At 47.4% G+C, this 14,929-nt stretch overlaps 1 protein-coding gene across 6 annotated transcripts in view; it reads left to right on the top strand.

The window, feature by feature from the left end:
• ACACA (acetyl-CoA carboxylase alpha) overlaps positions 1-14,929 on the top strand; it is a 195,360-nt gene that overhangs the window by 65,920 nt on the left and 114,511 nt on the right. For all 6 annotated transcript variants that reach the window (XM_080982741.1, XM_080982739.1, XM_080982740.1 and 3 more), the window contains 3 exons: positions 4,002-4,115; positions 5,642-5,731; positions 6,858-6,976. In XM_080982741.1, the coding sequence (XP_080838867.1) occupies positions 4,002-4,115; positions 5,642-5,731; positions 6,858-6,976 (323 nt within the window). The remainder of the gene's footprint in view (positions 1-4,001; positions 4,116-5,641; positions 5,732-6,857; positions 6,977-14,929) is intronic.

Below are 14,929 nucleotides of genomic sequence, written 5' to 3'. Positions count from 1 at the left end.
TTGAGAGTTCTGTCAATTTTCTACTATTTTCCGCCCCCTGCTTTGTCAAAGATTCCAAAGACTCATTTATTTTAACCAAAGCTTGTGTTACAGGATCTGATGACATTGTTGTTCTTGTCTGACCAGTTGCAGCTGGTGCCACTGGGATGCCTGGGACTGAAATTCTTCGCTGTGAAGATTTTGTTTTGTATTGTCTCCCAGACCTGGTTGTTGTCTCTTCTGATGCACCACTCATGCCTAGCCAAGGTCACTCTCGCAGCTGTTAGTTGTTTTTCAAGGGAAATTTCCACTGCCTTAATAGTTACAGCCCAATTTGCAACAGTTATCAAAGTGTCCTCTAGGGGAACAAAGTTTCCAAAGCTACACAAAATGTCTTACAGTCCAAAATTCCCCTGAGGTTTCCCAATAGTCAATTGTAACAGTTCTTATATTTTCAGAGTTCAACAAACCAGTAATTTAATGTCTCTCCTGAGCTGAGTAGTTTGAAACAATGTAATAATCTAAGTGACAGCTCACTGACAGTTCTCTCTCTCCAGGTTCCTTTGCCCCAGCAGTCCGTTTCAGGGGTATTTGACACAGCGATAAAAAGTTTTAAAATCTTTTTCTGGCAGGTTCTAATTCCAAATTCCTCCCCCTTTTGCTCCTGCCTACCAAAAGGGGGAAAATTCACAGTTTATGTCTGGTTCTCTTCACTCTTTGCGATCTCTCAATGGTTGCAGCTTTTAATCCTTCTTTGCTTTATCCTTATGCAGTCCGGGGAAGGCTGACTTCCTTACTTTAACCAATCCCGTTTTCAGCCAAATTTCAAAAAGATAATTGTAAATCCCAATTAAGTCAGTCTTACTCACTGGTTTTACTTTGTAATCCAATTTTCAGGAAGGAATCGGCGCTCTCCGGCTATGGCGATGCGGCTTCGCTTTACAAGCTGGGTAGCGGCTCTCAGCACCGCTTCTCCCCCCGCTGCCGTTCCGGAGCCTTTAAAAAGGCTCCCTTGCGATTTCGGGGGGGCGCGATGGTGCCCACCGAGCCTCCTTGTTCACAGGCTTCCGCGCCTGTAATTTTTGAGGGTCCCCGCTTCGCCGTAGCGACAGGACCCGAACTTGTAAAGCAGACCCCCTCCGGAGCTCGGAGGGAAATCCGCCATTAACCGATGGCGCCGACCGGAAGTCCCCCGTGGTGGCGTTTTCCCTCTGCCGCCGTCCCCGTCCTTTTCCCCCTTGCTGGCTTTGGGCTTGTGAAGCAGCTCCCCCCACCTGGGGCTCCGTTGTCCAAAACAAGAGCCTGTATTCCTCGTGTTTTAGGAAGCCCTTCCTTGGAATCTGTGAGAAATCAGAGCTTGACAGGGTGGAATTTGGTCTCTGCTAAGGCTGCAAAGCGGTGTAAATGTGCTTGCCCTGGGAGGAGACCCCATCAAAAACAGCTGGACTCTTTTCTGGCCAAGCTTGGATAGGGATAAAAATTTATTATTTATACCCCACCCATCTGGCTGGCTCCCAGCAGAATATTAATAATAAAAAAGCAATCAAACATTAAAAACTTCCCTAAACAGGGCTACCTTCTGATCTCTTCTAAAAGTCAGATAGTTGTTTATTTCCTTGACATCTGATGGTAGGGCATTCCACAGGGCAGGCGCCACTACCAAGAAGGCCTGGTTCCCTGTAAGCTCAGTTATTGCAGAGAGGGAACCGCCAGAAGGCCCTCGGCGCTGGACCTCAGTGTCTGGGCTGAACGATGGGGGTGGATACGCTCCTTCAGGTATACAGGACGGAGGCTGTTTAGGGCTTTAAAGGTCAGCACCAACACTCTGAATTGTGCTCGGAAATGTACTGGGAGCCGTGTAGATCTTTCAGGACTGGTGTTATATGGTCTTGGTGGCCATTCCCAGTCACCAGTCTAGCTGCCGCATTCTGGATTAATTGTAGTTTCCAGGTCACCTTCAAAGGTAGCCCCATGCAGAGCGCATTGCAGTAGTCCGATTAATGAAGGTTGTTTTTTTTTATTGGTGGGGCTGAGATCTGGAGGCATGCCTTGCTGGATCAAATTACTTTACTGAAATAAAGTAATGCCTTGCTGGATGAAATTGATGGTGGCTGAACTGAAGTCTCTGTGATCATCAGAAACACTGCAAGAAGACCTCTGGGGTATACCACTTCTGTCCATAGAGATTCTTATTTCTAGCCTTCACAGATAGGGCAGAGAGAGAGAGAATGATAACAAGTTGTTGCAGCATGAAGTGCCCCTGTTTTAGGTTTCCAGCCAGCCATTTCTGGGATACTCCATTCCATTCCCTTTTCTTTCTAACAGTGGGCTGTACCCACCTGAGTTCTTTGCAGGGTAGGGGAAGGGCTATAGCTCAGTGGCAGAGCAACTGCCTTGCTGCCCTGCATGCAGAAGGTTCAGTCCCTCATGGCATCTCCAGGCAGGCAAAGATCCCTGCTTGAAATCTTGGAGAGTTGCCGCCAGTCAGATTAGAGATAGAGGGGCAATGGCCTGATCCTATATAAGGCAGCTTCCTATGCCCCTATTTAATCCAGCTATGAATTCAGAACCATGAGGACTGGGAACTTGCTTTAGAAGGGTGGAACATTTGTTTTGCATGTAGGAGGTGCCAGGTTCAGACCCCAGTGACACACCCCAGGTACAGCTGGGAATGTATGGCCAGTCTGTATGGGCAGGTCTAAGCTGGCTTGACCTGTGTTCCTAATTTACTGGGTGATTTGCAGGAGATCTGCAAAACTTTCTGACTTGCAGCTTGTTATTTTTATTTTTTTTAACAATAGCGATAGCAAGACGGCTCCTTCCTCCACTTAAATTTGGCTGCTGAAATAGAAGAGAGCCAACCAAAAATTGCCACACAGTTGTGTGAAGGAACTGTTGAGATCAGTTTTAGTTCTTGGTACTGGAAACAAATGCCTAGATTCAGCATGCGCTTGGCTTAGAGATCGGTAAAAATGCCAAAGTTTTGGTTTCTCTCATTTGGTTTCTAATTTTTCCAGTAATAAGTTCAGTTCTCTACATTTCCACATCAATTCACAAATCCCCCATCCTAAAAGTAAGTTCTTGTTAAAATTTTAATCAGAATTTTAGTGCAGAGTTTCTCCAGAAATGCAGATTCTTATACACTGTTTTGCCTAAGACAAACACATTTTCACAAAGCACATCTCCATATGTTACTTGCACAGTTATATGCATTTTTACACACACTTTAACCCAGTATATGCTTTTTTGTACACATTGCTTGGTTGGAGAACAGTGTTTCAAAATTTGGCAAAGTGAAAATTTCGAAGACTTCCTGTGCTTTGGTTTGCGAATTGTTTCAAAGAGTGTAGACTTAGTTGGTCCCCTTCTTCATGTGAACTGAAACGAATTTCTCCCTCCCCCACCTGTAGCCCAGAGACAACCTGTTCTTTATTTTTGCACCTGGTTATGGTTGGTCGATCCAAGAATTCTGTTTTCAAATGAAGAAGAAAAGGCAGTATATCCCACCAGCCTGGAATCTACGAAACCTTGCTGCAGAGTCTCTTACCACTGGCTTGAAAAACATGCTGCAGTCTACTCTACTTTTTACTTGCTGAAACTGACAGCAAGTCCATGGTGCCCACCCCCCTCCCAGTAGCCTGTCGCCCTCGTTTTCCAATTAACAGCTCCCCCTGCTCAGCCCGGCCAGGCAGACCATCTTTCCTGTGCAAAATCGCAAAGCCTGATGAAACCAGGGCTCCAAATGTGCTACTGTACGTGATCTGATGCACTTGCCCGGATGGCGTGAGCACGTGCAACAGACTCGTAAGGTCACCCTGGCTTGTCTTTAAAAGGTTTCTGGGAGGGGTGTACCCACTGTCTTCATAACTTCCGGTCAGTTATGAAGCTCTTGGCTTGGGTTTGGAATAGGTTCCCTTTAAGTTCAGGGCTGGACAGGGTCTTGAATCTGAGTTTGAAGTTCAACTTTTAAACCTTCCGGGCAGTCTTTAAATGCCCCCCCCCCGGTCTTCTTATCTCTCTAGGTCCTCATCGCTTCCCACTTGCCCTCTTACGAGCTGCGACATAACCAGGTGGAGTCCATCTTCCTCTCGGCCATCGATATGTACGGGCACCAGTTCTGTATAGAAAATTTGCAGGTATGGGCTTCAAGTTTGCAGTAAAATTTTTTTGCTTTCAGAGTGTGGAAGGGTAAGAGTGAACCATCCTCTAAGGAGCTGACCCCTCGAGCGTCGCTCCTGTCTGGAAGAAGGCAGGCTCAGAACACAGACTCAGGCAGAGATGTTGTGAGGGTAGGCAAGTCTGCTGTCTCTTGAATGATTCAGGCCCATCTGATGTGAAGATGGGAATAAATGACCCACCCCCAGCAAAGGGTGATTGGGAGGAGGCAAGTCCAGACTAGGGAGTCATACAGAGAAGCGACAGGCAGGCTCCTCTGTAGATGGACGGGGGGGGGGGGGGCTTTATGCAGCATCTTTGCATTATGAGTGACTTGCATGATGCAACTGGTACCCAGTGCAGACCTAAAGAGCAAAATGGCTCAGTCCTGCAGATAAAGCTTGATTAGGAGCCAAGGCTTGAGTTGGTTACCATACAGTGACATGGCAGGCTGCTTATCTGTGGATGAACACTCTGGACCAGGGTTTCCCAAACTTGGGTGTCCAGTTGTTTTTTTGGACTACAATTTCCATCATTCCTGACCACTGGATGAGGTTTGAGGAGGCCCTAACCTACTGAAGGTAATGGGGCCCTTTATATGTCCAGCTGTCCTTTCTCAACAACAAATTGTCATTATTTTGTGTTGAATATATGCTATATGGTAATTTATGGACCCAATAGGTATCTAGAGCCATTTGCACATAACAAAATATGTATTTTATCTAAGTAATTGTTGAACTGAAATACAATTAAGAAGAAGTATATTAATAGTGAAATACAATTAGGAAGAAGTATATTAATAATGAAATAATTATTAAGCTCTCTCTTAAAATGATTTTTTATTCATAACAAACTTAATAATGCAAACACATTATTTTTTTCCTTTAAATTTTTGGGGGGCCCCCAAGAGAGTGGGGTCCTAAGCTATACGTAGCTTGTTTAGCTTATACGTAAATCCAGCAGTGACTGGTCCTGTTATCTAGGGTTGATGAGAGTTGTAGTCCAAATTCAGCTGGAGACTCAAGTTTGGGAAACCCTGCTCTGGACTAACAAATGCCTTTAATGATTGATTGACTCCAGTTTGGAAGATACTGCTCTAATGAAAGCAGCATTACAGATGACTGCTCCAAAATTACTAACCCTCAAGGCTTTTCACTAGCCTGGGGGCTGGCAGGACCGGGGCAGGCGAGCAGGGAGGCAGCTACAGGCATTCAGTGCATTTCTGTGGAAGAGAAGAAGGTCCTGATTCTCACAGCCCACTTGATTTCCATGATGGCTGCAGAGGAAAGAATGGAGCACTTCATCTTGCCTCAGGCAGCCCATTCACTCACCTACATGTTAAATGTGGTTTGAGGGAGGGGAGACTTTTTGCACCCAAATTCTTGCTTTCTCGTCTATACCATGTGTTGGACCTTGTCTTAGTTTTGAGGGAGGGGGAAAAGGTAATGAATGTCCGAGATTTTAGAAAAACCTGCTTCTCCTCTCTGATTCCCTTCCCTATGTCTAGAAACTCATTCTTTCGGAGACATCCATCTTCGATGTACTACCAAACTTCTTCTATCACAGTAACCAGGTAGTGAGGATGGCTGCTTTAGAGGTAGGTTTCTTCTCATTTTAAAACAATTTAAGCAAATGTGTGTGTGTGTGTGTGTGTGTGTGTGTGTGTGTCCCCCTTCTGTTTCTCTTTGATGATGTTGATCTTCAATCCTTGCCCACTCCAGCATCTAGCACTTTAGAAAGGGTCGTGTCATCTTTTGGGTAGAGCTAGAGGCAAAAGCGACGCGGTTGGCACTGTGGTCTAAACCACTGAGCCTAGGACTTGCCGTTCAGAAGGTTGGAAGTTCGAATCCTCGCAACGGGGTGAACTCCCGTAGCTCGGTCCCTGCTCCTGCCAATCTAGCAGTTTGAAAGCATGTCAAAGTGCAAGTAGATAACTAGGTACCACTCCGGTGGGAAGGTAAACAGCATTTCCGTGCACTGCTCTGGTTTGCCAGAAGCGGCTTAGTCATGCTGGCCACATGACCCGGAAGCTGTTCGCCGGCTCCCTCGGCCAGAAAAGCGAGATGAGCGCCGCAACCCCAGAGTCGGCCACGACTGGACCTAATGGTCAGGGGTCCCTTTACCTTTACCTTAGAGGCAAAAGTGGACAGAGCAATCACTGTCAGTTTTACCTATTTACAGTAGGTTAGTGTCTATGCTCGCTCACTCATCCCTCTGTCTCCTCCATCCAGGCAAGCAAGAGGTGTTATTCAAGGGCACATTCCATCTAGGCAAAAGGACTCAAGTAGTGTGAGAGGTGTGGCCTGGGGAGAGTCCCAAGGGCCATACAGAAAGGCTTGGCAGGGCACATTCAGATCCCAGGCCTAAGGTTTTGCATCCCTGATTTGTGTGTGTGTGTGTGTGTGTGTGTGTGTGTGTGTTTGTCTATTCCAAATAAAATTCTACTGCAACTGGTTACATTCTGTGACCAGCATTGCTTTATTGCACAAAAAGTAAAATAAGAGGCTTGCATTTCCTAATTTTGCTTAACTGGTTTTGCTGTACTTGGTTATGGCTAGGGATTGTGGGGGATGTGAATGGCATTGCCAAGGCTCAACTCCTTAGAAATCCATCTTTAAGGTTGGTTCTGGTCCCTGTCAGGCATGGAGGGACATTGCTTTAAATGGCCACGTGGCTTTAACTCTCTGTGATAATCCTCTCCTCCTTCTCCTCCTCCATCCGAGGTGTATGTTCGAAGGGCATACATCGCCTACGAGCTGAACAGCGTCCAGCACCGCCAGCTGAAAGACAACACTTGTGTGGTGGAGTTCCAGTTCATGCTGCCCACTTCCCATCCAAACAGGTTAGACCCAGCTTGCATGTACCACCGAGGCAATTTGGAGTGGAGGACAGTTCAGGGGTGGGGGTGGGGCACTGTGTATTGGTGGGGGAACCGGGAGTTTGAGACATGTTAGAAAACTGTCCAATGTGTTGGAAAATTGTGGCACAAGGGAAACCAAGAATGTGAACCATGAGCTATTTCGCAAGATGGAGGGCAGCATGTTGGGCCGGTCCATATGTCAGGCATGGGGTACTAGTGACCCTGCAGATGCATGTTGTGGACTTCAACTCCCATCAGCCCCAGCCAGCATGGCCGAAAGCTGGGGATGGTGGGAGTTGGAGTCCAGCAGCATCTGGAGGCTGCAGGGTTCCCCAGCATACATTAAAGTACTGATGTGTTTTTCTAAATATTTCCATGCGAGGAAATTTTTGTGTGGTATTGGGACAATCTTTCTCCACATTGGTGCAAACACGACCCACTTCCACGTGCAGCAGCTTTTGGTGCTAGCAGCAATATCTACGTGGCTAGCCCTTTGGCAGAATAAACGTTCAGCCTGCTCCATTTCCTAGCTAGTAGTTTTCTGAAATGTTCCTTCTCCTACTCTCCTCTTAGAAGTCTGTAGGGACTGTAGTACAGCCCCTCCCACCTCCCAAAATTGGGGTGAATACAGAAGTAAGGTAAAAACAGGGATCACAACGAATTCTCAAACTTCGGTTTGATCCTGGCATTTCCAATGAGTTTTTAGAAGTCAGGCGGATAAACATTTTCAGTTCTAGGGTCTCAATTCCCTTATGGGCAACCATGTGGGTTCTAGTAGTGGGCGGGGCCGGAGATGAAAGTAGGCGGAGCAATGGGTGCCGCTCTTAATCTTTGTACCACAGGCTGCATTCCACCCATGCAAAAGTCCAAGGTTTCTGCACGTGCCCAGGCCTCTCTTGCATCCAAACCACAGCAAGATGAATGATCACTGTCCAAGGGCCCATTCCACCCAGAAAAAGGAGGAAGGCACATAGGGGTGTGTGGCCCTGGGGAAAGTCCCAAGGGTTGGATTTGGCCTCTAGCCCTAGAGTTGCCTAACCCTGTCCTAAGGAAAGCTTCATCTGCTCTGCATAAAGGCAGAGCAAGGGAATGATGCTTGAAAGAAGTGAAAGACTCTTAAGAGAGGAGGGACTGATGCTCCTCTTACTTACGTTTCCTAGCTGGGTTCAGTGAGGAAGGAAGAGGGGGAGAGTCCTGTCACTTGTTCAAAACCCTATTAAAATTATTGGACACGTTTCACTTTATTGGGGGGGGAAGCGAAGTATTCCTCATTTCTCAGCAGAATATCCAGGCACAGTCTAGAATGCTGTGTGAGGACTGAGAGCACTTGAACTGTATCGCTTCATACTTCTAATGTGGGATGTTATTTTTGAATAGCTGCTAAAAAACTAGTACACCGAAGAGAAAGGTTCTAGACCAGCCTACCCCCTGAGGGGCTAGCTGTCTGCTTGTGGTGATTTATTTGTACACAGAAGTGAGGCTTTTAAAATGACTTTATCCATTGTCTTCCTAACTGAACTGGTCCAGTCCACTCTGTCACCTTGCCACCTTGTTCTGCCGCATGTATAGCCTGAACCTCACCCACTCCTGGAGTGGAGGTCGGTCGGTTTTGTGCCTTGTGCCTTGCGAAGAGATTGTTCAGTTGTTTCTCATTAGGGACACAATAGGCTTGGCTGACTGTGACCTGTTTACCTCCCTGTGTGAGGCTTATCCCCTTCCAGTTTGGAGGTGCACTCAGAAGAGCGGCCGCTGAATTTTCACAGAAATTTGTGAAACCCTTGTTGCTCTTTTCCACATCTTATCTTTTTATTTATTAAATTTATTATACACAAGGTAACAGTACAGGGTAAAAACACAATTAAATAGTTAGAACAGAAACAAAATAAAGCAATACCCCCCCCCCCCACTTTACAAGGCTGTAGGATATTAATCAGCCAAAGCCAAAGGCTTTTGGGGTGTAAGAGCCTCTGATTTTTAACCGAGGAAAGAAAGGTTTGCACCCACAGCCAGAAGACCGAGAAGCCATATGAAGGCAAATGGAGCAGATTTGAGTCCTGTTCTGGTTGGGAACGTACTGGATAGAGGATATGATGAGCCTGCCTTATCCCTTTTCGCCCACCGGGTGCCACTGTTGATCCATAACCGATGCATGCGCACAAAAATAGCCACAACCCACAAGCCCCCCTCATTTTTTTGGGTGGGGGGTTGGGAGTATTATTTTCTTTTTCCTTTGTCTCCCAAATATCCTTTGCCTTTTATTTCATCCTCCTCGTTTTATGTTTGGCGGGATTGGCCGGCGAGGGCCGGTCTCGGTTCATTGAGAATCCATCAGTACATCTCGTGAAACAGGGTCCTTCTCCCACTCTTCCCGCCCCTCCCCCCGTCTCTCTCTCTCTCTCTTCAAAATCTGGGCTCGCTTGAAATGAATGAGCCCTCCAAGCCCAGCTGCACAAAGATCTCTCAGCAATGATATAAATGGGCCATTGAATTTGGTCTCATCTGTTCTCTTCAACTTGATAATATTTGCAAATAATTGCATGCTATTTTGTAGGTCCTTTTCTATAATCCCGGAGCCGTCTTCAGCTATCCACTCCCCCCTCCCCCTGTTTTCCTATCACTGATGTCATCCCCCTTTCCTCAGTTAATCCCCCTCTCTTCAAGAAAGCCTTAGAAATGCCCCACATCCATGTCATGGGCTAAGCTAAGGTGGAGAATCAACACCCATTGGCTATAGCCATGAGGTCATAACTCCTGCCAGGTGGGAAGGGGGGAAAGGTCACCAAAGGTGAGATATGGAAAAGGCTGCACCTCCACTTACGGGTGCAGTGTGCTTCTGAATGCTGGTTGCTGGGAATCACAAGCTGAGAGAGTTGTTGTTGTGCTCAGGTCCTGCTTGCAGGTTTCACTTTGGGGCAGCTGGTTGGTCACTGCGAGAACAGGATGCTGGACTAGCCTGATCTAGCTGCAAAGGGGTGTTAACATTCTTAGGTGTGTTGGTGACCAGAAGGGCAGCCCTGACCCTGAAGGGCCAGGCCTTAAGTCTCCAGAATGCCTTCTGGTCTGCTTGCTGTTCCAAGCAGTTCCTTCATCTTGGAAAATAGGACGCTGCCCTTCCGTAATTGCTCCTCCACCTAGCTGAGTATTGGCTGCACCGGCTGGGAACAGCTCCCCAGGGTTTCAGGCAGGGCTTTCTCCCAGCCCTACCTGGAGGTGCCAGGTTGCCTTCTGCATGCTGAGCAGATGCTCCACCACTCAGCTACAGCCCTTCCTGGTATGGTTGGTTACCTAGCGGTTAGGACTGGATGCATTCCGTGCTTAAAAATGAAAAGAGTTGAATTCTGCAACAGGAAATGTTGAATTATGCAAACTGAGCAGATTTGCATGCATTTATCTTACTGGTTTTGCGTAGTTCTCTCCCCACCCCTTGCTTTTTTCTAGCCTCAAGAGGGGGGAAGGGCCCTCAAGTCTTTGATTTCTGCAGGTGTTGTGAAATTTCGGCAGCCAACATCCCACCAACCTCTCTGCGTACCTTCCCGATCATAAGAAAAAGGAAGCGAGGCAGAAAGCTGAGAGTCTCGGGATGCCTGATTCTGTGCGAGCTACCGTACTGGGCGCTCCTGCTGTTGCAGTCAAGTCCTTCTTGTGGGCTTGCCAATGGGGCATCAGGTTCGCCACTGTGAAAACAGGATGCAGGTCTAGGTGGGCCCACGGCCTGATCCAGCTGCTTCCTGGGAATCGTAGTGTGCACAGAGTGCTGCCTATAATTTTCTCCCTTGTTCCAGAGCTTGCTGGTAGCACAGGCATCAGGTCCCCACCTGGTATTTGTTGGCTCCAGGTTCAGAATCTGCCGCAGGTGTTTGTCCTACCTGTGATAGTGAAGCTCGATGTGACCAGGTCTTCCTATGTGTCGAGGTCTAGCTCTGTTTTCAGTCCCCAGGATTAAGCACGTGGGAGGCTGCCTTTTAGACAGGGTCAGACGATTGGTCCATCAAGCTGAGTATTACCAACACTGACTGGCAGAGTGGCTCTCCAGGGTTTGAGGCAAGGGACATTCCCAGTCCTACCAGGAGAAGACCTGGGCCTTCTGCACACAGAAGAAGTGCTTTGCCACTGAGCTATGTCCCTCTGGGGGACAATCAAGAAATGTAAGACAGGTGCAGGAGTTAAGAGAGATAGGGATTTGTAGTTTTTTTAAAATCATTATCACCTTCATTCCTGAGAAATATAGGAAGTTGTCTTATACCAAGTCAGACCACTGGTCTCCCTAACTCAGTACTGCCAGCACTGACTGCCAGCAGCTCTCCAGGGTTTCAGACAAGGAGCCCCATGCAGCCCTGCCTGGCGATGCCGGGGATTGAACTGAGAACCTTCTGCATGCAAAGCAGATGCTCTGCCACTGAGCCACAGCCCTGCCTCTAAAAACAAAGTAGGGTCCCAGTCCTCATGGCTGTGAATTAAGACCTGATTTAAATAAGAAAGCTGCTTTTATACTGACTCATATCGTGGGTCCATGGAGCTCAGTGCTCTCTGCAATGCCTACCATTGATTCCCAGGTTTCAAGGTTTGCTCCCAGCCCAACCTAGAGGTGTCAAGGCTTAAAGCTGGGACCTTCTGCATGCATTGCAGATGGTCTCCCCACTGAGCTCTGGCTTTTAAGGGAAAGAGCTTCTAGAGCAGATGGCGTTCCCCAAAGGAGCAATGGCATCTTCCTTTCTAGAGAATGAAGCATTTAGCATTGCTTGACATTGAAACTTGATTCAGCATGAGCAAAATGCACCCCTTTGTTGGACATCAACCCTCAGCCATATAATGGATTGAAAGGCAGGGTTGGATGTACTGCAGTTTAAATCCTGTGCCCAGGCAAGCAGAATTCTGTGTCCTGTATAAATAATGCAGATGGGGCATGATTTTTTTCCCCTTCCCCTAATTTTAGTTCTGCAACATTTTACCATTTGGGTTCTGCTGTGAGACCATGCAGAGGAACAAACAGCTGGGTGGGACATGGGAAATCTTATTTAGCCACCTCTCTGCCTTCTGCGATTTCAGCAGATGTTGCTGGCACATTTTCAAGCAGGCATGAGGGTTAGACACTAGATGTTTTTGAGTAAGGGGGGGTGGAGCTGAAAGACCTGGGAACCTTCAGATTCAAAATGTGATGAATAACACTTCTTGAATTTTCTTTCCTCTGCTGCTGTAGAATCACCATATACAAACATGGCTGTTTATAATTTTATCAGTACAGCAGCAGTGAGAGTTTTATGGTTTTCTGGCTTCTGAGATACCCACACTTTTAAAAAGAGAAACCAGGAACCTTTGAAATCATAAGGTCTAGAAACTCATAAATACAATGAATGCTGAGATTCTCAGAATGCTGGCTGAACATTTGTTTGCAGCCCCGGACTCTCACTGTAGAATGCAAAACCCTCCTGGTTAGGTGGTTCTTCTTTATTTAAAAAAGGAAGAACCTGTTTCTCATTGGTGCTGTAGATAATTGAATCTGTTATTTCTTGGAATGAAGCAAAACGGGAAAGTAGAACACAAACACCACATAGCCCTTGCTATACCTGTCCGATCGCAGGGATCTGCTCAAACGTCTGGCGCTGTAGAAACATCTTAGCAGAGTTAAGTAGTTGGCAAAACAGCCTGCCTTCCATCAATCACTCGGCTCTTGATACGAAATCAGCCGCGGTGCCTTGTGGCTCTTAAGCTACACTGAAACCTGGAGGGATGAATGGGATTCTTGGGAGTGTATCATTAGGACTCTTGGGGTTCCTGCTCTTTGCAGCCGGGGAGGGACACACCGTCAGCGGATGCAGGGAGGCGGGCGCTTCCAGGGACCACCTGTAAATCCCCCATAGTTTTGTGCTGTGGGTTTGATGTTAATTAAGCAGCAGGTAGCCGTAATTTGCGGCCGCTCCCTTGACTGGCCTGCTTGTGAGAGGGCAGCGTTTGGAGGGGGCAGCTGGCGGAATGGAGCCGCCGGGATAATGGGATGCAAATTGGACGGCAGTGGCGGACTCAAGTGGGGACGGAATTCCAAACAAATGTTTCCTAGGCTTGCTGAGCCCGGAGGTGCCTTTTGTGTCCAGGGTGCCTCTTCTGCAAGGCAAACCTGAGTTTCGGGCCGGTGGGGAAGAAAAGGGGGATCCAGAGGAAACGACCCACAGCTCTCTTAGGTTTTTTATGCCCTATGGGTCAGTTTCATTTAGGAACTGGGGGTAGGACTCAAGATCCATTCTCCTGCCCTCAGCTTCTTCCTTTGCCATACAGAGGGAATCAAATGCTGCGGTACCTTATAGGGATGTTGGCTGACAAGAGCTTTATTACAGCATTGCTACATATTTATTGGACTCCTTTTTGGCCCAGACATACAAAAGGTGTTGCCGTCCTTTTTATAACAGATGGCTTACAATGTGATATAAACAGAAAAACAAAAATAAGACGTGGTGGGGATAGGGAAAAGAGAGGAAAAATCAGATTAAGGATCAGCTCCCCCCCTCACACATATGAATGTTTAGCTGGGGTGCTCTCCTCCCCCTTTTCCTTCCTTTCCCTTTATTAATATTTATTTACTCCCACCTATATCCATTCCTGATTACCTTTCAGAGCGACTTCCACCCATCAGCAAATCTTTCTACATGGCAAAACCTGTCTCTATCGCAGTGCAGCGTTTTCATAGATTTATTTACAGAGTTTGTGTACCCTTGACCCTTTAGCCCCAAAGGCTGTCTGAATGGCTTACAGAAATGAGGGTTTTTTAAGGCTGCTCCTGCCCTTGGCTTCACAATCTTAAATGACACAGCACATGAGGAAAAAGGGAACAGCAGGGAGGAGGGAAAAGCAAGCTCACGCGCAAGTTCTTAAAGTTAGCAGATCTTACAATGAACTTATATAGAGTTCCATCTGTGCAGATTCTGAGTGTCCAGCAGCTCATAACTGAAGTCAGTGGCGGCTTTCTCTCTCTTGCTCTCCCTGAAAACATAACCAGTGGGTAGAGGAGTTTCGTCCAATATTATCTGGAGGGGCACAGGACTGGCCTGAACTATTGAGTGCAAATAGCTTATCTAGCCCAATATTCTCTCTCTGGCTGGTAGTGGCTCCCAAGGTCTCTCACCCCAGTCCCAAACCCTGATAGCTGCTTGAGAAAGAGGCATGGGAAGCTGCCTTATCCTGAGCCCGACCTTTTGTCCATCTAGCTCAGTATCGTTGACTCGGACTGGCAGCAGCTCTCTCAGACGTCAGACAGGGAGCATTTCCTGGCTCTACACTGGGGAGGCTGGGGATTGAACCTGGGACTTCTGCATGCCAAACAGATGCTCTAGCACTGAGCCACTGCTTTCCCTCTTGGTGGCTTGGTTTTGATTTGCTCTGGACATGATTGGCCCAGATCCTGGAACCCGAAAGGGGGTTTACTTCCTAGGTTTGTGCCAAGTTGGTTTATGACTGGAGAGTTGGTGGAGGCTCCCCTTTCTGTCTCCACTGCCAGCGCATCATTCTGCACTCTTGCATGCTCGGAGCAGACAGCTTTGGCTGCAGATGGTGCTTTCGGAAGGGTCAATTACAACTGGCTGCACTTTTGAAGCAGCTCCCCCTCCGAAACCGTAAGCTCCTCTGGTGTGGCTCCCTTATCTCTCTCCCCCCCCCCCCCAGCCACATTTCACGCCACTGGTTCTTCTGAAAAGACCCTTAATTTGCCATCTTTGTGTGCTGCAAATGATAGTCTCCCTCTCTCCCTTAATATAGCTGCGAGGGTGGGAACCTCATCCTTTTGAAACATAAGCAAGAATGCAATTTACCCAGATAGCACTCATGACCAGGGTGGTGGTGACCAGAATACCAACCCTTTTGTATGGGCCCTTTTTGCTGGAACGTGATGATGGAAAAGGGTTGTGTCGTGTTTGTGGTGTTGACTCCAGTTTGTGTTGTCTACATTTG

Source organism: Podarcis pityusensis, assembly GCF_964106645.2.
Source record: "Podarcis pityusensis genome assembly, chromosome: 15".
Classification (NCBI taxonomy): Eukaryota; Metazoa; Chordata; class Lepidosauria; order Squamata; family Lacertidae; genus Podarcis; species Podarcis pityusensis.
Note: the sequence above shows the minus strand (reverse complement) of the source record. Positions and strands in the feature narration are given on the sequence as shown.